At 38.0% G+C, this 24,009-nt stretch overlaps 1 protein-coding gene across 1 annotated transcript; it reads left to right on the plus strand.

Moving 5' to 3' along the window:
• Positions 1-8,746: 8,746 nt before the first annotated feature.
• Positions 8,747-9,862, plus strand: LOC112734214 (zinc finger BED domain-containing protein RICESLEEPER 2-like). Its single transcript, XM_025783445.1, has 2 exons — positions 8,747-9,586; positions 9,695-9,862. The coding sequence occupies exons 1-2, from the start codon at positions 8,747-8,749 to the stop codon at positions 9,860-9,862; spliced, it is 1,008 nt and encodes a 335-aa protein (XP_025639230.1).
• The last annotated feature ends 14,147 nt before the right edge of the window (positions 9,863-24,009 follow it).

Raw genomic sequence — 24,009 nt, forward strand, 5'->3', positions numbered from 1 at the left:
ATCTTATGTCACTTAAATAGCAATTTTTTAATTTAACAGAAGATTATGATCCTAATCAAGAGGCTATTGCTTAAGGGAATCTATAAATGATTTTTGCATTTAGTTTAACTAAGTTATGACTTAGGAGTATATCATTCATTTTAGTATGTAATATTTTTCTTTGGTAATTTTGCATGTGTAGCTATTGCTCTTGGTTAAAAATGAGTTAGTATCAACATATATTTTTTTAATTAAAGCATTATGCATACTATGTGGTTGGTTTGGATTTGATTAAGAGAGCATTTGACATTGCAAAATCTAATTGTCAATTTTCCTTTTAGGTTCAAGTTCCAGTTTTTCATCTAAAATCTAGGAAATAGAGGATGTATTGTATGTTGATGCGCCTTTAGATTATGCTTCAATTTTGATTTTCTCCAACCAAAATAGGTTAGCTTTTAGTAGTACAATATAGCAGTACTCATAATGTTTTTTCAAACTAATTGTGCATAATAAACATGTTAATATTGAACTCATAGTTCTATTTGTAAACTAATTGTACTTTCAATTAGTTTTGCTATTCATCTCTTTTACTCCGCTCAGCTAATTATTGCAGAGAAGAAGTTGTCTTCTTTAATGTTACACTACAAATTTCTTTTTCAATATAATCATCATTTTAGTCGATCTATTTTTTTTGAAACAAAAAGCTTATTTGAAAGTGTTGCAAGTCCTGCTATTCTAAAAGAAGTCTTACTTTAAATGGGTATGTCTGTTCAAAATAATGGAAGTGTTATCAGTAGCAAATACAATCTAACTATGTGCATGTGTGGTAATGAGAAAATATTAATATATTTTTTATGGGTAAGTTAAGTATAATTTCTATTAGTAAAATATAACCAAATAAGAACAGATCTAACACTAAATATTTCTCTGGTTATTGAACATAGGGGTAAATTATCACTGTTATTGATAAATACCTTTAGTATATCAGTGTTTGGTGATGCTAGATTTATCATGTTTGAGGATTTGCTATTGTGCAATATGAGTGAAGCATATATCTAAGAAAATATGATGCTTTAGTCACATTTGTGTTTGTATATTTGAATTTCTAAAGAACTCAATTTTTCTTGCCACAGGCAAGTGTGACATAGCATTCCATTTATTAGATGCTTACATTAAATTTAATTTAATATTTGCTATTGGACATGATTTTAGATGTGTTAGATTTTACCCTTTTTGTGCTTATTTGGGGTTGTTTTAAATCAATTCTGAGTAATTTTATTGTATACCATTTTTAAATAAAATTTTACGTTTTTTTTAAGTTCTTTTTTTGGAAAGCTTATAGTAGTTTGAATAGTTTATTATTTATATTAATTTTTTATTTCTTTTGGTCTTTTTTGATGTTATTGTTATTAAATGACACTAACTTATTGTTGTATTTACAGTATGTTCCAATCCGTTTAATGTATTTTGGGTGACTTATGTTCTTTCACTTTCTTTTTCATGCCATTTTTAAAGGCTTGGTTCTGGTATCGGTAACCTCTCACCATTTCTTCTCCTTCCACCATTTGTTCTCCCCTCTTTGTCGGTCTCTACCTTTTTTTGCACTTTGCATCGTCTCATTTCTAAAGTATGTTAGTTGTTTCCCTTTTTGGAATTTAACCCAATTTCCCTCTCATTCTTCTTCATCGAATTCTGAAGCTCACCACCACGTCCACTACTATTGTCACTGCTTGATAATGGCATTTGCTCATTATTTGGTTGTAATTCCCATTCAAGCTTTCCCAAAGATCCCAAAACCTTCCTTATTGATATCCACCATTTCCAATTTCATCAAACATTTTAAATTCTTAAACTTTTTCTAAATGTTCAGGTAATATACATATTCTTTGGTTTGTTAATTGATCTGTTATAAGATTTAATTTTCTTTCATCTTTTTAATTTTATAGTCTGTTGACCCTTGAGAATGATATCACTTCCAAACCACAATGATAGAAAGGGAGACTTGGTTTATCATTCTTACAGAATCAATGCGAGTTTAGGGTTTGATTCTTTAAACCAATTCCTTCAATTGAAATATTTGTTATCTAATGCAAAGTTATCTTATCTTTCAGGAATTTTAAGGGAATATTTGTTATACAAGTTAATAGATGACATAAGGTGTGATTTACTTAACCTTATATTCGTCTGGTGTATGGATTTTATGATAAATGCCTTTGAAAATATGGTTCAATCAGTGTTTGGAGATATTGTTCTAATATATTCAACTACTTAAAGTTTGTTAATATCTTATTTATCACAAGTTTTTATTGATACAAATGACTTTCTGTGGTTGATAGAAAGCAAAATAGAGATACTATATAAACATTACTTGATCCATGCGTTCCATATGGGTTGGGATATTGATGAATCCACATTTTATGATATTTATTTGCTATAATTGGGTGGATTTTATCAACTTGCACTTATCCATTGAAATAGCATAGTTTCATGATTTCTTCCTAAATTGTGCTTAAAAGTGAAAACATGCTTTTTAGGACTTTTAATTGCTAATTTTATTCACTTTAATCCCATTTGAAGAAGTGAGAAAAAGAGCACGCAAAAGAGAAGAAACCATGAAGAAATGGAGTTTGGAAGTTCCAGCATCCGTGCGTAAGCACAGATGATGCGTGCACGCGCACAAGTGCGAGCTCAGCGATGCGTACGCGTGATCCATGCGTACGTATGGGAGTGAATTTCGCCAGGTGACGCGTACGCATGACCCACACGTACGCGTGACCCGTGTCACGTGAGCTCATTAATTGCAAATCGCTGGGGGCAATTTTGGGGCTCCAAAACACAATCCAACTCATTTCTGAAGCTATTTCAACCCTAATTCAAGTGGAAGCAAGGGGGCAATTAGGTTTAGTTTTTTTATGTTTTTCTCTTAGTTTTCTAGAGAGAGAAGCTCCCCCCTCTCTCTAGAATTAGGTTAGATTTAGTTAATTTCTCTTTAATTTCATGCTTTAATTCTTGTTTTAATGTAGTTTCATTTATGTTTTCATGCTCTCTTGTCTTAATTCTCTTAGTTCTTCTTCTTAATTTTCCATTTTTGTCATTTTTATGTTTAAGGATACTCTTGTTAATTTTAATTTTAATTAATGCAAATTTATATTTTCAAGTTAATTGTAGCTTCCTTTAATTATTATTATTATTATTATTATTATTATTATTATTATTATTATTATTATTATTATTATTATTATTATTATTATTATTATTATCATCATTTTCTTGCTTTTGGTAGTTAGATTTTATTTTTGATATAATTTAATATTATTTTATTTTCATGCATACCAGGTGTTTGATAAAATGCTTGGCCTAGTTTTTCCTCACTCTTGGCTTGGTGTTGAGGACTTTGGTGACCCTTGAGTCATTGATGTCTATTCTTGTTTGATACATTAGAGTAGTTAGTTGATTTAGTTTCCATTGACTCTAATTCTTCCATTAATAGTGTTGACTAGGACTTATGGATTGGGATCAACTATGCCTATTTGACTTATCCTCGATGTAGGGTTGACTAAGTAGGATTAACTCTTCATAATCATCATGTGTTTGTGGTTGTAAGAACCGCAACTAATCAACCGGTTAATAAAGTGATTAATTGCCCAAATTAGACTTTGAAAAGTTAGAGTGAGAATTTGAGAATTTAAAAGTGATTTTCGGACTTAGTAGGTCTTTCTGAGTCATAAAATGTGCTTTCTGCGAAAAACCGTGAAAAACCGTGAACCGGCAGTTGAACCGGTCCAAGTCTGCCCGGTACCGCATGAGAAAAAGTAAAAACCAGAAAAAACCTTAGAAAAATATTAGAAGTTAAAAACCGGACCTTAATTTTAAAGGTTTGGCCCGAAGTTGGGCCAAACGGGCTAAAATGCTAGCGGGTTGGACCGGGCCCAAGTTGGGCCCAAGCCCAACATATAAAAGGCTCATTAAGTGAACTAAACCAGCCACAACTCCATTAAACACACACACACACTTCAGAAATAGAAAGGGGAAGAGAGGAAGAAGAAGCACTATTCACCATCTTCTTCTGAAGCTCATATCTTGAGCTATAGAGCGCCGATCGCTGCACCGTTTGCGGCTACGCGTTCTTGTAAAGAGCTCTACAAAATCCATACAAGAAACCGGAGAGGTAACCCTAAAATCCTTTCTATTATTCTCTCCAAAATTTTGGTTCATAGGGTTTGTGATTAAGTGAGTTTTTGTGATTTTAGATGTTTAGGTTTGTTCTAATCGTTGCTTAGCCTTGGGTTTTGACATCCAAATCTGTTGGAAGAGGTAAGAGCCATTAAACCCTTATGAACTTATATTTAATTGGAACCCTAGGTTGATTTGAGGTGATTTATATGTATATTGTTTGATTATTGTGGCTTTGGGAGCTTTTGGAACTTAATTGTGCTTATTGGAGTGGAAGTGAAAGCTTGGATTTTGGTTGAAAGCTCTTGGGTGCTCAATTTTGAGTTTTGGACATATAGGGGATCGGCCAAGGTATGGTTTCGGTTTCCTTTATGTAGTATATAATATTCATTGACACTTAGGCTAGTGACCCAGAGGATAAGATTGAATTTATATGGTTGTTGAGTTGTTAAATGATGATATGTGGTGATTTATGATGAATTAAAGATTGTTGGGTTTGAGTATGATGAATGATGGTAATATGATAATGGTGATTGATTGTGTAACTTGAAAAGGCATAATGATGATGTAAGTGATGTTGAATTTGACGATTTGGCATTATGGTTGTAAAAGTGTGATATATTGGTGTTGATGTTGAAGATGATGAAATGTGAAGGAAAATGTGGTAATGTTGGTGTAAATGGTGAACTTTGGTAATGTTTATGGAATGTGTATGGTAAGAAATTGTGTAAATGGTGAAGTTTGGTAAAATTGGGTTTTTGGTAAACTTTGCTCGATCATAACTTTTGCCTCGGTTTTTGAAACTAATTGAAATTTGTTTAGAATTAAAGATCTTTGAAACCCTTTAAATCGATATAAAGTTTGTGAAAATTGGAATTTTCTAGAGGAAGTTATAATCATTCAAAGTTAGTGTTAAAAATCTAAAATTCTGCAGAGTTGTAGAATTTTGTGATTTCTGATATGTGCGCACGCACAGCCTTGTGCGGATGCACAACCTGCAAAAATTTTGATCTGTTCAGACGCACACACCTGTGCGCATGCACAGGTAGGGAAATGCATTCTGTTTGCGGCGCTAGCACAGCTTGTGCGCGCACATATCTAAGGAAGAATTTCAACCTGTGCGGACGCACACATTGGGAAGGCCAGTCTGTTGGGGGAGCTAGCACAGGTTATGCGAGTGAACAGATCTTGGAAATTTTGACACTTGTGTGTACGCACACCTCTGTGCGTACGCACACATTTTAAAACTCAACCAGAACGTGTGCACGCACACTCTTGTGCGGCCGCACACGCCCTATTTCTCAAAATTTTATTTTGTTTTCAACTATTCTACCTTCCCAACAAGGTTGTAAGCTTCTCGAACACCATTTTAGGGCTATTGGGCCTAGTTTTAGAGTTTTGAAATATTTGGAAAGAATGTAGGGATAGTAGATGATATTAATTGGAGAACTTAGAAAACGGAGGCCTAGGTTTCTGGCGTGCTGAGGAATGATAAACTGTTGATGTATGGAAACTAAGATATGAATGGACAGTAGTTGAGATGAGTTGGGGACTCGGAATGTGATGATTGATCCATGTGTACTGAAAATGCTTTCTGAAAACCACTGAAATAATGTTTTTACTGAGATTATGAGACGCTATGCACCCGGCAAGGACGGTGGTTAATCCCGCCTGTCGAGGTAGCGGCGGCGGCGTAAGGATGGTGGTTTATCTCGCTTACGTTGAGATGTGAGGTCTGAGGCAATAGTATCCCGCTCGCATCCCTTCAGATCAATAGAGCGTGCAGGCGCAAAACCTTGGACAGTGATCTGAGCACTATATCTCGGGGGTTCCCATTGATGATTCCGAAGGGCGACATCTCCATGGAGATGTGTCGGGTTGGCAGTTGAACCAAAAATGTGATATCACAGCCAGTAGGACAGGCATTCATCATATGCATTTTCTATCTGTTTGTATGCTTTGTCTACTTGTAATGGCTTGCCTATTTGTATAATATGTCTAATTGCTATTTGAATTAATTGCCTTATATGTAGGGGTGTAAGTTACCGAACCGGACCGAAATTTACCGTAAAACCGAATCAAAATTTACAACAACCGAATGAAAACCCAAAAAACCGGTTTTTTCCGAATTAAACCAATCCGTTCGGTTCGGTTTTTGGTTGGCTCAGTAAAAACCGAACCGAACCAAATCGAACCGAAATATTGGTTCAGAAATCTTGTTTTTACACATTTACCCTTTAACCTAATATGCAATCCTCTAACCTCCCAATCCCTACTCACTCAGCGCAGCCATAACACAAGTCACAACCGCACAAGTCACAACCTCCATCTTTCTCTTCTATGACCGATTGCCTGAGACCCTGAGAGAATGAGAGCTTGAGAGAGCCAGAGAGCCAGAGAGCTGATAGCACCGTCGTCGAGTCACCGTGAAGGACGTCGTCGATCTCCATCACGGGCATTGCAAAGAGCTGTCTTCACGCCATCGTCTCACTGTCGTCGATCTCCGTCTGAGCCGTTCTTCTGTCTAGCAGTCCTCGTCACCGTCCAGCAGTCCTCGTCGCCGTCCAGCAGTCTCTGTCGCCGAGCCTTCTTCTGCAACTCACAATGTCGTCTTCTGAGGTTGGTAACTCGATTTTTTCACAATTTGTTGCAAGTTATTACTTATTAGATGTTCTTGTTGGTAGGTTGATTGAAAGTTTGTTGCTGTTGCTGTTAGTTGAATTGAAAATAAAAAATAAAAAAATTAAATAAAGTTTGTTGGTGGGCTGATTGAAAGTTTGTTGTTGTTGCTGTTCACAATGTTCTTGTTCGTTGATTTTTTTACAATTTATTCTGAATATTAACTCATATAACTAAAATAAAAAAATTTGGTGCTTACAGAGATATTTTACCTACTTTAGTCACTGATTTTGTCTCCCTGATAAAAAAATTTTGTTGATTAATCTTTAGGACTGGTTTTGTCTCCCTGATCTTTAGTTTTTTTAAAATTTATTGCAAGTTATTAGATATTTTTGAGTACCTTTTTCTGTCTATGAAGCTGAGGGATTTGGATACCTTTTTCTGTTTAAGTATCTTCATAATTTAATTTTTGGTGTTCTTTTTTCTTTAAGTTATGGATTTGGGATATTGTAGTTAGCCGGAAATTTTTAAACATGGCATGTCCTTATATCTGCATTATGTCATGCAGTATCCCATATTTAATAAATCAAGTTTAGAGGTAAAAATGAACGTGAATAGTAGTCCTCTTTAGTATTTTTTAGACCAAAAGACCAATAATTACTTTGATGCAGGTTTGATAACACTAACACAGAAAGATTAAATAAAGAGTACTTAATTTAGAAAATAAAGAGTACATAGCACATGGGTTTACTGTTTCTTTCACAATGGTTCTTTCACAATGAAGCTTAGAAATAGGTACATGGCACATGGGTTTACTGTTCTTCATTCAATAATTTAGGCTGCATAAGTGCATATATATGGCTGCATAAGTGCATATATATAGCTGCATATAATTAATATGTTTCACAAGTTTGAATGCTACAATTAATAATTTTTGGTGCTGTTGATGAGTTAAAATGCTAATTTTTTATTGTTATGTTTATATATATGCAGCCAACAAGCAATGAACAGCCCAATGAACCGATGCCTGAAGTTAGGGGTGAAAATTTTGAGTCCGTGGTACGTTCTTCAACGGACAGCGGCGTGCTTACCAAACCCTTGCCCCATCCAAGATCAAAGAAGAGGAAGGTTGATTCAACTAATGTGGGTGCAACTCCGGGAGTAACTCCTACAAATCCAGCTCCAAGCACTGTGGAAACTGATGAAGAGGATGGCAAGGATGATCCCAATGAAGGTAACAGAAAACCTTCTAGACCTAGATCTTGGACTTGGGAACACTTTACAAAGGATCCTAAGTCTAAGCCATCACATCCTAGGGCTAAAGGTAATTGGTGTGGTGCATCATATGCATATGACTCTCATAGAAATGGTACAACTAATATGTGTTATCATTTGTTGAATCAATGTAAAAGATTTCCTAGGGACTCGGGTGACCCTAGTCAAACAATCCTTACCTTCCAACAAAAAAAGAGAGGGTGAAGGGGTATTTACTGTCGTTACTTTTGATGCTGAAATGTGTAGAAAATCCCTTGCTAGGATGATAATTGTTGATGAACTACCGTTCAAGTTTGTTGAGGGGGAGGGATTCAGATTCTATATGAGTATTGTGCAACCTAGATTTCCACTTCCTGGAAGGATTACTGTTGCTAAGGATTGTTGGAATCTTTATATTAGTGAGAAGAATAAGTTGAAAACTGTGTTTAAACAACCAAATCAATCTGTTTGTTTAACTACTGATTGTTGGACTTCTGTGCAAAATCTGAATTATATGTGTCTCACTACTCATTACATTGATCATGATTAGAAATTACAAAAGAGGATTATCAATTTTTGTCTTATTAAAAATCACAAGGGAGAAACATTTGGTAGAAAAATTGAGAGATGTCTTTTGGGGTGGGGGATTTCTAGAGTGTTCACAATTACTGTTGATAATGCTAGTTCTAATGATACTGCAATATCTTATCTAAGAACTAGAATGGAGGATTGGAATTTACATCCTTTGAAAGGAGAGCATTTACATGTTAAGTGTTGTACACATATTCTTAATCTTGTTGTTAATGATGGATTGAAAGAGATGCATGAATCTATTAGCAAGATAAGGAATGCTATTAGATATGTGCGTGCTTCCCCTAGTCACATGAATAGGTTCAAAAATTTCATTAAGGAAGCTAGGATACAAGACAAGTGTACTGTTCAACTTGATGTTCCCACTAGATGGAACTCTACATACACCATGCTTGAAAGTGGTTTGAAGTTTCAAAAGGCATTCAAGAGGCTAGGGGAGAGAGATATAGAATATGCTCTAATGCAAGGTGGGATTCCGAGGAATATTGATTGGGACAATGCAAAACACTTTATAGAATTCTTGAAAATTTTTCATGATGTTACAAATAGTGTGTCTGGTAGTTTACTTGTAACTTCTTCTCAATATTTTCATGAGTTTTGTAAGATCTTGCGAGTGTTCAAGGAATCTTGTGGTAGTCGAGATCCATTACTTGGGAGTATGGCTGAGAGGATGAAGCTTAAGTATGACAAGTACTGGGGTAACATAAAAAATATTAATATGATGATTTTTATTGATGTGGTTCTTGATCCTAGATACAAGTTGGAGTTTATGAACTTTAGCTTTGAAAAGCTATATGATAAGGATGATGCTGATTTTTTGGGTGTAAAAGTGAAAGAGACCTTCCCCAAGATGTTTGAATGCTATGTGAATGCAAATAATGGGGGTAGATATTTTACTTCAGCAACAATGGATGGTGCATCAGATGTGAGAGTACCTGATGGCGACATGGCTGGTGATTTTTTCAAGCAGGTGCATTTTCATTAGATCATCAACAAGAATGAGGTGGATTTGTATTTGATGGATGGTTTAGAGAAGCCTCGTGATCAAAATACTTTTGACATATTGAATTGGTGGAAGGTAAATTCTAGCAAGTATCCTATCTTATCCCAAATAGCTAGAGATGTCTTAGCAATGCTGGTCTCGACTGTTGCTTCAGAATCCGCTTTTAGCACTGGTGGAAGAGTGCTTAACAACTATAGGAGTTCTTTAACTCCAAAGACAGTTGAGGCATTGATATGCACATAAAATTGGATTCGTGCTTCTCCAATGATAACTGATTTTGAGGAGCTTATTGAAGAGTTTGAGAAACTTGAATTAGGTATGCAAAAAAGAAATTTGTAGTTCCTTTTATGGTTTATGTTTATAATTTATAATCTATATTATGTTTATAATCTATATTGATTTTTTGTTTTATTTTTGTAGAAATTGCACCAACCGGAGAAGATGATGATGAGTCTGGTGTGGATTCAGATTAAGCATGGTGGCTATTTGGTTTTTATTTGTTACAAAGTGACTGTTTTAGTTTAAAGTGTGTTTATTTTTGTTGTTTTTCTAGAAATTTTTAGTTGTCTTTGTTTTATGTTTAATTAAGTTGAATTTGTATTGAATTTGGATGTGATATACTCTTGTTATTCTAGTTTATTGAAGGTTTTAAACTTTATTTTATGATAATTTTAATTCTGATCAATAGGTGTAAAAAACCCGAAAAAACCGACCGAACCAAACCGCAATTAGTTCGGTTCGGTTCGGTTTGGTTGATCAAACAGCTGCCAACCGAATGGTTGGTATTATTATAGGACCGATCAGGTCAGTTCGATTGGTTTTCGGTCCAAAACCGAACCAAACCGAACCAATTACACCCCTACTTATATGTCAATTCTTGTGTTTTACTTGCACCGTATATTATCTGTGTTTTCTACTGGGATTGAACAGGTTCGGAAGGCGGTGGCGATGGGATCGCATGGAGGATCGGTTGGTGAAGGCTGGGACAGCGATGCTTGGTTAGAGTAGAAATCCCTAAGATAGATTACCCGGTTCATTCAAGTTAATGTTGTTTTAATTATGCTTATTTGTTTTAGAATGCTATAAGTTTGAATCTTGTGATGGATATGGAGCTTAGGATTGTCTTTGGCATCCCGGGGTCTTATCCTACATCATTGGGCATTGTTACTATACTGAGAACCTCCGGTTCTCATACCATATTCTCTGTTGTGTTTTTCAGATGTAGGTCGTAACCCACCTTGGTGAGTTGCTTTGGATGGTGACAGAAGCGGATGATCTTGGATTCTTTTGGAGTCTTTTTAGTTTATTTTGTTTATATGTCTCTCACTTTGTATTTTGTTTAGCCTAGAGGCTTGTATTTGAGAGAACAAAACTGTATAAGCTGTTTTACTGTCTGGTTCTGTATATCTATATTTGGCTAGCCGGCTTAAACTTCACGAGCCGTGGCTAGTTTCTTATGGTATTAAACTATTATACTATTATCTTTGTTTATATCACATCTATTTCTTGTGCTTTAAGTTAGACGCTTTGTTAGTATGTTTTGCGCTTTGAAATCCTATTTTTAAGTATTATCCTTCATCGGGCTTCTAGTTTATATTATTCTTTCTATAAAGATATTATGTATGAGCTTAGAACTATCGTAATCTCTGATTAACCTTTGCTTTACGACGCGTGGTAAAACTTAAGCTAATTAGGGTGTTACATTTAGTGGTATCAGAGCGGTTCGTCCTCGTGAGCCTGAGGGATGGACTGATTGTGCTTCATTGCATACTCTGTGCCTCTTTTCTTTGATGCTATTAGGTTATCTGTTTGATATTGCATAGCATGCTTGTTTGTGAGTGCCTGTTGGGATGATTGAAGCACTAGGCTTTTGATATTGAGACTGATCACCTTGATATCGATTGTTTGGTGTAGACAGGAACCCTAATGGCCACTCGCGGGCGAGGTCGAACACGTACACGAGAAAGTAAGAACGAGCAACCGGCTGATAACCATGCTGAATTCATGCGGCCATGGCTGACTTAGCGAACACCATGGAAGATAATTCTGCTGCAACTCTGCAAGCTGTGCAGAGATTGGGCCAATCGGCCGGGAACGGAAACGGGAATGGTGAAGGGAATGCCAATGATAATGCTGAGGGAAACAGAGATAACACAGGAAGAGTTTCGATGACCTTGGCGACGTTCCTCAAGGTCCATCCGCTAACTTTTCGAGGATCCACAAATCCTACTGAAGCGGACCACTGGTTCTAGGCTATGGAGCGTGCTTTACAGGCGCAACATGTTCCCCTCAATCAGTATGTCGAGTTTTCCGCTTATCAGCTAGCGGGAGAGGCCCAACCTTGGTGGCAAGCAGAGTGTTGCTTGCTACAGCTTCAGAACGCCGACATTCCATGGGAGGTGTTCTAAACAGCCTTCTACAAGAAATATTTCCCTGAGTCTGCAAGGGAAGCAAAGGAAATGGAACTAATGCAGCTAAAGCAACGTTTCCTATCTGTGGCGGACTACACCAACAAGTTTGAGGAGCTCTGTAGGTTTTCTAGGGTATGTCAAGGTGCCCCGAAGACTTACGAGAGCTGGAAGTGCATTAAGTATCAGAGGGGTTTAAAGGATAGCATTATGACTGCTGTGGCGCCTATGGAGATCCGTGTCTTCTCCGACTTGGTGAACAAGGCAAGAGTGGTGGAGGAGTATGCCAAGACTGTGGCGGATCCGTTGATGAGAGGTATATGTCTAATTGGTGATAAGTCCTTAGTTGCATTATATGATACTGGAGCTTCGCATTCGTTTATTTCATTTGCTAAAGTTGAGGAATTAGGTTTGAAAGTGTCAGAGTTACCATTTGATCTACATGTACATACTCCACATCAGACAGTTATGACTAGGTCAGGTTGTAGACAAGTAGGTTTCAAGCTTGAAGGTAGAGATTTTGTGCATGATTTGATCTGTTTACTAATGGTGGGAGTAGAAATGATTTTGGGGTTTGAATGTTTGTCGAAGAATCGGGTTTTGTTGGACTGCCTTGAGCGGACCATTCGGTTTATGCCGGAAGGAGAGAATGGAGCAGTGGTAGCTACGGGGTATTATCTGAACTCTGTAATGGTGCATTGTAGTGGGAAGGAGTGTCAGGGTTATATTCTGTTGGCTGCTAATGCGTTGGGTGATGCCCAGAACTTGGATCAGATACCGGTGGTTAGAGAATTTCTGGAAGTATTTCCGAAAGATATCCCTGAGTTCCCACCTCAAAGGGAAATTGAATTTGCGATTGAATTGGTGCCTGGAGCTAGACCAGTGTCGATTGTGCCTTATAGAATGGCTATGATAGAGCTGGCAGAATTAAAGACTCAGTTGGAGGAGCTTCTGAACAAGAGGTTCATTCGACCGAGTGTATTACCGTGGGGAGCGCCAGTTTTATTGGTAAAGAAGAAGGATCGAGGAATGCGACTGTGCGTGGATTACCGACAGTTAAACAAAGTGACAGTGAAGAACAAGTACCTGCTGCCAAGGATAGATGACTTGATGGATCAATTGTAAGGAGCTGGAGTGTTTTTCAAGATCGATTTGAGATCCAGTTACCATCAGATACGGGTGAAAGAGGATGATATCCCTAAGACTGCGTTTAGAACACGCTATAGACACTACGAGTTTGTGGTAATGTCCTTTGGGTTAACAAATGCACCTGCTATTTTCATGGATTACATGAACAGGGTGTTTCGTCCCTTTTTAGACAAATTCGTGGTGGTTTCATAGATGACATCTTGGTTTACTCTAACATGGCAAAGGAGAATGAGGAACACTTGAGGATTGTGTTGCAAATCTTAAAGGAGCGGAAGTTGTACGCTAAGTTGTCAAAGTGCGAGTTCTGGAAGGAGGAGGTGAAGTTCTTAGGCCACGTGGTGAGCAAAGGAGGAGGAATAGCTGTAGATCCTTGATGAACGGATTTTTGACGGTCTAGAATTTCACAAATGAAACCTCGTTGCAAGTATAGTTTCTAAACCGACAATAATTCTTTCATACAAAAATTTGGTTGTCACTAAAACAAACCCAATAAAATTAAACCGAAGTATTTAAACCTCGGGTCGTCTCTCAAGGAATTGCAGGGAAGTGTTCTTGTTATTGGTTATGAGTTTTCTGAGAAATTTTAAGAGTTGGAGAATAGAAAAATAAATGATTGTAAATTAAAGCAATGAAAATTAACAAGAGAATTTATATAATTAAAATAAAAAGCCTTGGCAAGGAAAAGATTAGTCGGAAGTTCTATCCTTGTTGAATTTCCCAAGATTAATAGTAATAGGTTATTGTTTCTACTTAGTTAACCCTTACCGAATAAAGGAAAGTCAAGTATGGAGCCAACTTCTATTCACAAGTAGGGAGTCAAGTAGAATGATAAAGACTTCAATGGAGGTAGTAACTCTCTTCAATATCCAACTCAAAAGCATAAAACTAGGAATCCTAAAACCTAGAGAGAGGAGAGAGCCTCTCTCTCTCTAGAAAACTACATCTAAAATCTAAAATTATGTGAATGAATGTTGTATGAATGAATTGATGTGATTCCCCCACTTTGTAGCCTCTAATCTGTATTTTTTGGGCCGAAAACTGGGTCTAAAACCAGCCCAAAATCGCCCCCAGCGTCTTCTGCACTTTCTACACGTGGCACATGTCACGCATACGCGTCAATCAATTCCCTTGTGCTCTTCCTTGACAACTTCCACCTCTTTGCAAGCTTCTTCAATTTCAACCTCTTCCTCTTGGTAGTTTTCTTCCAATTTAATTTCTTCTTCATTGCTTACCAAGGGCATGGGAGGTTGTGCCTTTTGTGTTTTAATCTCCATGTCAAGTCCAATGGGAGAGGATTCAATTGTAGATAAGAATTCATCAATGATTGAATCCATCTCTTGATCATCCCCTTCAAAGTCTTCAACCATGATATGCCTTGGAGGTTGTACACCCTCCTCAATATCAATTTCAAAGTCTTGGAAGGAGGTTCTATGACTTGACTTTCCCATGGAGGTTACGCATCTCCTAAGTCTTCAACCACTTCCTCTTCTTCTATAATTTTGGCTTTCTCCACTTGCTCTAATACAAAATTGAACTCCTCCTTAATGTCTTCCCTCACCAATTCTTCAGCTACTCATTCATCTTCAAGGGTCTCTACTTCCACATTTTGAGCCTCCTCGTGCTTCTGTTGAAGTATGGGTGCTTGAACCCGATCCATTATGTCCCTAAGCCGATCCCTTCTCTCTTGTTCCGAGTCAATAGCATAATTGGGATCATGTTGCTCTTGGATTGATGCATCCACATGGGATATAAAAGCTTGGATAGTAGAGGTTAGACCAGTGAAAGTAGAGGTAATTGTGGTTTGAAGCTCTATTTGCCTTTGGCGAATAACATTAAGGGTGTTGTCATCCAGTGGAAGTTGGGGTGGATAGGAGAGTTCATTATTTTGGAGAAAGGGTTCATAATAGGAAGGTGGTTCTTCTTGGTAAGGATATAGAGATGGTGAATATTGAGGTGGTGGTTCTGGGTATGGCTCATATGGTTCGTATGGTGGTTGGTATGGTGGATATGGGTTATGGTCATATGGAGGTGAATGGTGGAAAAGGGGCTTGTGAGTATGGTGGTTCAGAGTTATGTTGAGGAGGTGGTTCATAAGCATATGGTGGGGCTTGTTGGTAACTACAAGGGGTCCACCATATCAATCGTCTTGGTACGCACCCTGGAATGGCTCTTGACCATAGTAATTTGGTAGAGGTTGGTTGTCACGAAAAGGTCCACCATAACCATTGTCTTGGGATGCATCGTAGAATGGTCGTTGCCCATGACAGATTAGAGGAGGTTGTTGCCAAAAGGGTTGATCAAATTCGGGGTCCCACACTTTATTTTCACACCTGTCTTGAAGTTGATCATCATTATTAGTCCATCCGGGTGGTATGACCGTAGAATTCTCAATTAAGCGACCAAAAATCCCCCTAGACCCAAGCAATCTAGCTTTATACCAACCCTTGCTATTAAGCTTCGAACATGTCACCATAACCATCTCCCTATTGCTCTTAAAGCCATAAATATTTCTAAGTTGACCATCCGTCTCAAGCAAACTATATTCAAGGGGAATAATAAAGCTTAAGTATAAAGAATTTACCCACTTGAATGAAAGAATAGATGGTGATGGCTTAGGGAGAGGTATCTCCAATGTCCTTGCAAGCTCTACTCCCTTATGGTCTTCCTTGTCCACTTCCACCTCCTCACAAATTTCTTCACTTTCAATCCCTTGTTTATCAATTTCATCTAACTCTTCTCCATCACTCAAATCATAAATGGGAGGAAGAGAAAAATCTACCTCCACATTGCTTTCCATCTCATTGGGAAAAGGTTCTTCAAAAAGGATTCACCACCAAGAGGGTTGGATGCAAGATCTTCATCTCCAAGGGAACTCAAGTTTTGCTCCACTCCTTCTAAGTCTTTCTTCAACAATTGTCTTGGAAGTTTTGCACTCTCCTCTTCAACATCAAATTCAATTGTCTTGGAGAGGTTTTCTATGATTTTAGCTTCCCATGGAGGTTCCGCATCTCCTAGGTCCTCAACCACTTCTTCCTCTTCTTCAATGATCATGGGCTCCTCCAATTGCTCTAATACAAAATAACATCCCTCATTTTCCACTGGAGTTTCCAATCTCTCCTTCATATTATGCTCTTCAATTGATTCTCCACATGTGGCCATGGGAGTGCCTTGAGTACTCAAGCATTGGGAGGCTAAAGTGCTTACCACCTTGGTCAAGGTAGCCACAAATTCTAGTGTCTCCCTTTGCATTTCTCCTTGCCCTTGAAGTATAAGGCCAAGGATTTCATCTATTGAGGATTGGGGTGGATAAGAGGGTTCATTGTCTTGGAGAAAGGGTTCATAATAGGAAGGTGGTTCTTCTTAGTAAGGGTATGGTGGTGTATATTGAGGTGATTCTTGGGAGTATTGATATTGGAATGGCGGTTCCATGTATGGCTCATATGGTTCAAAAGGTGGTTGGTAGGATGGATGTGGATTAAGGTCATATGGAGGTTTTTGGTGAAAAGAGGCTTGTGAGTATGGTTGAGGTTCATGTTGAGGATATGACTCGTAGGCATATGGTGGTGGTTCTTGAAAGTCACAAGGAGATTCACCATAGCCATTTGATTGGTATGCATCATAGAATGGCTCTTGTTTATAGTGTATTGGTGGATGTTGTTGCCATGAAGATTGATCATATGCATATGGCTCCACCCACCGTTGATTGTCCCATCCTTGATACACATCTTCATTGAAGCCCTCATTACCTACAAAGTTGTAATCACACTCATAGCCAAAGTGAGAATTCATAATAGCAAGAGAAAAGGAAAATAAACTCAAATAAGAAACAAAGAAGACCAAATTCTAAAGCTAACAAGAACTAACAAAGAAGCAAAAGGCAAACCTATTTACAATATTCACATATATACAATAACCAATAACATAACACCATTGCAATTTCCCGGCAACAGCGCCATTTTGATGAATGGATTTTTGACAGTTTAGAATTCACAAATGAATTCTCATTGCAAGTATAGTTTCTAAACCAACATTAATCATTTCATACAAAAATTTGTTTGTCACTAAAACAAACCCCTAAAATTATAAACTGAAGTATTTAAACCTCGGGTCGTTATCCCTAGGAATTGCGATAAAGTGTCTTGTTATTGGTTATGGAGTATGTTTTGGGGTTTTTGAGATAATAGAGAAGAAATATAAATGGCAAGGAAATAAACTAACAAAAAGGTCTTGGTAAGGTTTGGTGGTCAAGGATCTCTATCCTAGTCACTAACCACAACATGAGAATTGGCAAGAATCAATCCCATTAAGTCATCCTCTAACTAGGTAAAGGAAAGTCAAATGAGCTATATCAATCCAAGTCCATAAGTCCTAGCTCTCCACCAATTCAATTAGTGAGACCTAGAGTTAATGGCTCCCAATCATCAATCACTTGGACATTAGTAACTCAAGAGTTCCTAAGTTACCTTCCCAAGCCAAGAGCATAAAATTTTACCCTAACATCCTTCCAAGCATTTCATCAAACACTTGGAAGGCATAAAAGGAAAGCATAGTGAAATTGCAAGGAAATTAAATCTACACTACTCAATTGCAAGGAATTAAACAACAACAAATCAAATCAACAATAAAGAAACATGAATCATAAATTGCATTAAAGAAAAATGGAAGAAGAAAAGTGCATCAACATGAAAGTAGAGAATTACAAGAATTGAAATACAAAACTAGAGAGAGGAGAAGTAGAGGAAGAAGAATTGATAAAGGAAAAGTAAATCTAAGCATGAAATTAACTTAGATCTAAGAAATTCTAATCTAGATCTAACTTAATCCTAATTCTAGAGAGAAGTGAGAGCTTCTCTCTCTAGAAACTAACTCTAAACTATTCCTAATGTGTGTGAATGAGCTAAAGATGTGAATGATCCCCATTCCCCTTTAATCCTTGGTCCTTATATGCATTTTGGCGCCAAAGTTGGTTGTAAACTGGGCCCCACAGCTCTCAGAAATCGCTGGGCACATTTTCTATTTAAAAATCACGTACGGCCACCGACGTGTACGCGTACAGTGCGCGTGCGCGTCCCTTGCATTTTCGCGATCCACGCGTGCGCATACAGTGCGCGTGCGCGTGGATTAAGATATCTAAATCTTTGGCTTTTTCATGTGTTCTCCACTTTGCATGCTTTCCTCTTCACTCCTTTGATTCATTCCTAGCCTTTTCAACCTGAAATCACTTAACAAACAAATCAAGGCATCTAGTGGAATCAAAGGCGAATTAAATTTAGCTAATTAAGGACCTAGAAAGCATGTTTTCACACTTAAGCACAACTTGGGAGACAATCATGAAACCATGCTATTTCATTGAATAAATATGGGTAAAAGGTCATAAAATCCCCTAAATTAATCATAAGATAAACCCTACAAATGGGGTTTATCATTAACCCTTACCGAATAAAGGAAAGTCAAGTAGGGAGCTAACTTCTATTCACAAGTCCTAATCCTCTCCCTTGGGAAGGATTAGCGTTAGTGACTAGATAGCCAGCCAACAATTCCCAATTACAAATTAACTCTTGAGTCTTCCAATTCAAGGGTCTCCAAATATTAATCAATTCCAAAGCCAAGTTGGAAGCCTACTCCATTGACATGGATGCCAATTTTGCATACATGTAAAGAGAGTAGAAAGAAGACATGATAATTGGACTCAATTGAAAATAATCAAGAAATAATAAAATTAAATAGAAAAGTATCTTTGCATTAATTAATTCCAAAATCGAAGGTATCCATATAACATTAAACAAAGTAAATGGGGAATAAAAAGAGTAAAGGAAAAGAAAACAAACTAGAATGATAAAGACTTTAATGGAGGTAGTAACTCTCTTCAATATCCAACTCAAAAGCATAAAACTAGGAATCCTAAAACCTAGAGAGAGGAGAGAGCCTCTCTCTCTAGAAAACTACATCTAAAACCTAAAATTATGTGAATGAATGTTGTATGAATGGATTGATGTGATTTCCCCACTTTGTAGCCTCTAATCTGTGTTTTCTGGGCCAGAAACTGGGTCTAAAACAGCCCAAAATTGCCCCCAGCGTCTTCTGCCCTTTCTGCACGTGGCACATGTCACGCGTACGCGTCAATCATGCGTACGCGTCGATTGTCATCTTCGCGTGTCACGTGTACGCATCGGGTACGCCCACGCATCGCCGTGCAAACTCCGATTCACGCGCACACGTGAGCCATGCGTGCACGTCACTTCTCGCTGGTTGTCTCCTTTATTTCTTGTGTTCTTTCCATTTTTGCATGTTTTCTTTCCATCCTCTAAGCCATTCCTGCCCTATAAAGTCTGAAAATACTTAACACACATATCACGGCATCGAATGGTAATAAGAGAGGATTAAAATTAGTGAATTAAGGCCAAAGAAACATGTTTTCAATCATAGCACATAATTAGGAAGGAAAATGTAAAACATGCAAATTATATGAATAAGTGTGAGTTTAGTGGATAAAATCCACTCAATTAAGTACAAAATATACCATGAAATAGTGGTGCATCAATCCTTCTAAGGTAGAGGCAGTGATGGAATGGGAAAGACCGACAACGGTGACAGAAGTCAGAAGCTTTTTGGGTTTAGTTGGATATTACCGAAGATATATCAAAGGATTCTCCCGGATTGCGCTACCGATGACGAAATTAACGAGGAAAGAGGTGCCTTTTATGTGGACGTCAGAGTATGAAGAGAGTTTCCAGACTTTGAAGCAGGTTAACTTCAGCATTGTTTTAATCTTGCCAGAACCGCATGTACCATTTGAAATATATTGTGATGCTTCCTTGAAGGGTTTGGGTTGCGTGTTGATGCAACACCGGAATATGGTGGCTTACGCATCGCGTCAGCTGATACCACATGAGGTGAATTACCCCACTCATGACTTGGAATTAGCAATAATTGTGTTTGCATTGAAAATTTGGAGACACCACCTGTACGAAGTAAGGTTTAGCGTCTTTTCTGATCATAAGAGTCTCAAGTACATCTTTGATCAGAAAGAGTTTAATATGCGCCAGAGAAGGTGGATGGAGTTGCTTAAAGATTATGATTTCGAGTTGAGCTATCACCCTGGAAAGGCGAATATAGTAGCAGACGCTTTGAGTCGGAAATCCTTAACGATTGCTTGGATGAGGATTAAGGAAGAGGAACTAGTAAATAAGTTTATGGATCTTAAGCTGGATATTGGTGAAGTTTTCGGAAGGGTTTATTTAAATCAATTGCAGATCTCAAGCACGTTTAAATCAGAAATACAAAGGGCTCAGCAAGATGAGCATAAGCTTCAGCAATTGTTTCAACCAATTGGTGATAATAGATGTGAAGAATTCACTAAGGATGTGAAGGATTATGGAGATACAAGGGAAGGATCTGTATATCGGATGTCAGAAGTTTGAGACAAGATTTGTTGTCAAAAGCTCACAATAGTGGGTTTTCTATTCATCCCGGAGGCACAAAGATGTATTATGACTTGAAGAATATGTTCTGGTGGCCTGGGATGAAAGGTGATGTAGCAACTGTGGTATCCAAGTGTTTGACTTGTCAGAAAGTGAAGATAGAGCATCAGAAACCGTCGGGAATGTTACAACCACTTGAGATTCCTCAGTGGAAGTGGGAAGGAATTGCAATGGATTTTGTGACCAGTTTACCGAGGACTAGATCGGGATTTGATGCGATTTGGGTGATCGTAGATCGCTTAACCAAATCTGCTCACTTTCTACCTATCCGAGTGAACTGTTCTATGGAGGAGTTAGCAAGGTTGTATATAAAGGAGATAGTAAGGTTGCATGGTATGCCGTCAAGCATAGTATCGGACCGTGATCCCCGATTCACTTCAAGGTTTTGGGGAGCTTTCCAAAGAGCTTTCGGTACGAATCTATGTCTCAGTACCGCATATCATCCGCAAACTGATGGACAGTCGGAAAGGACTATTCAAACCTTGGAAGATATGCTGAGAGCATGTGTTTTAGATTAACTCGGAAGTTAGGACCGATACATGCCATTAGTGGAGTTTGCGTATAACAACAGCTTTCACGCGAGCATTGGGAAGGCTCCGTATGAGGCCTTGTATGGACGGAAGTGCCAGTCTCCACTTTGTTAGTATGAATCTGGCAAAGCAATTGTTTTGGATCCTGATGTAATAGCAGAGACTACTGAGAACATTAAGAAGATTCGTGCAAGGATTCTAACTGCTCAGAGTCGACAGAAAAGTTATGCGGACCAGAGGAGGAAACCATTAGAGTTTAAAGTGGGAGAGCACGTATTCCTTAGGGTTACACCGACAAATGGGATTGGAAGGGCGATTAAGACCAAGAAGTTGAACCCAAGATATATAGGACCGTTTGAGATTTTGAAGAGATTCGGGCTGGTGGCGTATCAAGTAGCTTTGCCACCTCATCTGTCTAACTTGCATGACGTATTCCATGTGTCACAGCTTCGTAAGTACACGTCGGATGCGGCTCATATGTTGGAGCCTGAATCGGTCGAGTTGAAAGAGAACTTGACTTTCCAAGTAACACCAGTGAGGATCGATGACACTAGTGTGAAGAAGCTCGAGGAAAGGATGTTCCATTGGTTAAAGTTGCTTGGGAGCGAGCAGGAATTGAAGAGCGTACTTGGGAGTTGGAGTCTGAAATGCGAAAGGATTATCCCGAGCTTTTCTCAGGTAATTCAAATTTTGAGGGCAAAATTTCTTATTTGGTGGGGAGAATGTAAGAACCGCAACTAATCAACCGGTTAATTAAGTGATTAATTGCCCAAATTAGACTTCGAAAAGTTAGAGTGAGAATTTGAGGATTTAAAGGTGATTTTCGGACTCAGTAGGTCTTTCTGAGTCATAAAATGTGCTTTCTGCAAAAAACCGTGAATAACTGCGAACCGACAGTTGAACCGGTCTAAGTCTGCCCGGTACCGCACGAGAAAAGTGAAAACCGGCAAAAACCTTAGAAAAATATTAGAAGTTAAAAACCGGACATTAATTTTAAAGGTTTGACCCGAAGTTGGGCCAAACGGGCTAAAAACGCTAGCGAGTTGAACCGGGTCCAAGTTGGGCCCAAGCCCAATATATAAAAGGCTCATTAAGTGAACCAAACCAGCCACAACTCGATTAAACACACACACACACTTCAGAAATAGAAAGGGGAAGAGAGGAAGAAGAAGCACTATTCACCATCTTCTTCCGAATCTCATATCTTTAGCTATAGAGCTCCGATCGCCGCACCGTTTGCGGCTACGCATTCCTTGTGAAGAGATCTACAAAACCCATACAAGAAAATGGAGAGGTAACCCCGAAATCCTTTCTATTATTCTCTCCAAAATTTCGATTCTTAGGGTTTGTGATTAAGTGAGTTTTTGTGATTTTGGATGTTTAGGTTTGTTCTAATCCTTGCTTAGCCTTGGGTTTTGACATCCAAATATATTGGAAGAGGTAAGAGCCATTAAACCCCTGTGAACTTATGTTTAATTGGAACCCTAGGTTGATTTGAGGTGATTTATATGTATATAGTTTGATTATTGTGGCTTTGGGAGCTTTTAGAACTTAATTGTGCTTATTGGAGTGGAAGTGAAAGCTTGGATTTTGGTTGAAAGCTCTTGGGTGCTCAATTTTGAGTTTTGGACATATAGGAGATCGGCCAAGGTATGGTTTCGGTTTCCTCTATGTATTATATAATATTCATGGACACTTAGGCTAGTGACCGATAGGATAGGTTTGAATTTAAATGGTTGTTGAGTTGTTAAATGATGATATGTGGTGATTTATGATGAATTAATGATTGTTGGGTTTGAGTATGATGAATGATGGTAATATGATAATGATGATTGATTGTGTAACTTGAAAAGGCATAATGATGATGTAAGTGATGTTGAATTTGATGATTTGGCATTATGGTTGTAAAAGTGTGATATATTGGTGTTGATGTTGAAGATGATGAAATGTGAAGGAAAATGTAGTAATGTTGGTATATTATGGCACAACAGGTTAATTTTGATGAAAGATGAAGTTTTTGAATGGTTTGGTATGATTTGGAATGTGTATGGTAAGAAATTGTGTAAATGGTGAAGTTTGGTAAAATTGGGTTTTTGGTGAACTTTGCTTGATCATAACTTTTGCCTCGGTTTTTGAAACTGATTGAAATTTATTTAGAATTAAAGATCTTTGAATACCCTTTATATCGATATAAAGTTTGTGAAAATTTGAATTTTGTAGAGGAAGTTATGATCATTCAAAGTTGGTGTTAAAAATCTGAAATTCTGCAGAGTTGCAGAATTTTGTGATTTTTGATATGTGCGCACACACAGCCTTGTGCGGATGCACAACCTGCAAAAATTTTAATCTGTGCGGACGCACACACTTGTGTGCACGCACAGGCAGGGAAATGCGTTCTATTTGCAGCGCTAGCACAGCTTGTGCGCACACATATCTAAGGAAGAATTTCAACCTGTGCGGACGCATAGGTCTGTGCGGACGCACACGTTGGGAAGGCCAGTCTGTTGGGGGCGCTGGCACAGGTTGTGCGAGTGAACAGATCTTGGAAATTTTGACATCTGTGCGTACGCACACCCCTCTGCTCGCACACATTTTAAAACTCACTGGAGCGTGTGCACGCACACTCTTGTGCGGCTGCACACGCGCTGTTTCTCAAAATTTTATTTTGTTTTCAACTATTCTACCTTCCCAATAAGGTTGTAAGCTTCTCTAACACCATTTTAGGGCTATTGGGCCTAGTTTTAGACTTTTGAAATATTGGAAAAGGATGTAGGGATAGTAGATGATATTAATTGGAGAACTTAGAAAACGGAGGCCTAGGT

The sequence above is a fragment of the Arachis hypogaea genome, chromosome 13, assembly GCF_003086295.3.
Source record: "Arachis hypogaea cultivar Tifrunner chromosome 13, arahy.Tifrunner.gnm2.J5K5, whole genome shotgun sequence".
In the NCBI taxonomy this organism is placed as follows: domain Eukaryota; kingdom Viridiplantae; phylum Streptophyta; class Magnoliopsida; order Fabales; family Fabaceae; genus Arachis; species Arachis hypogaea.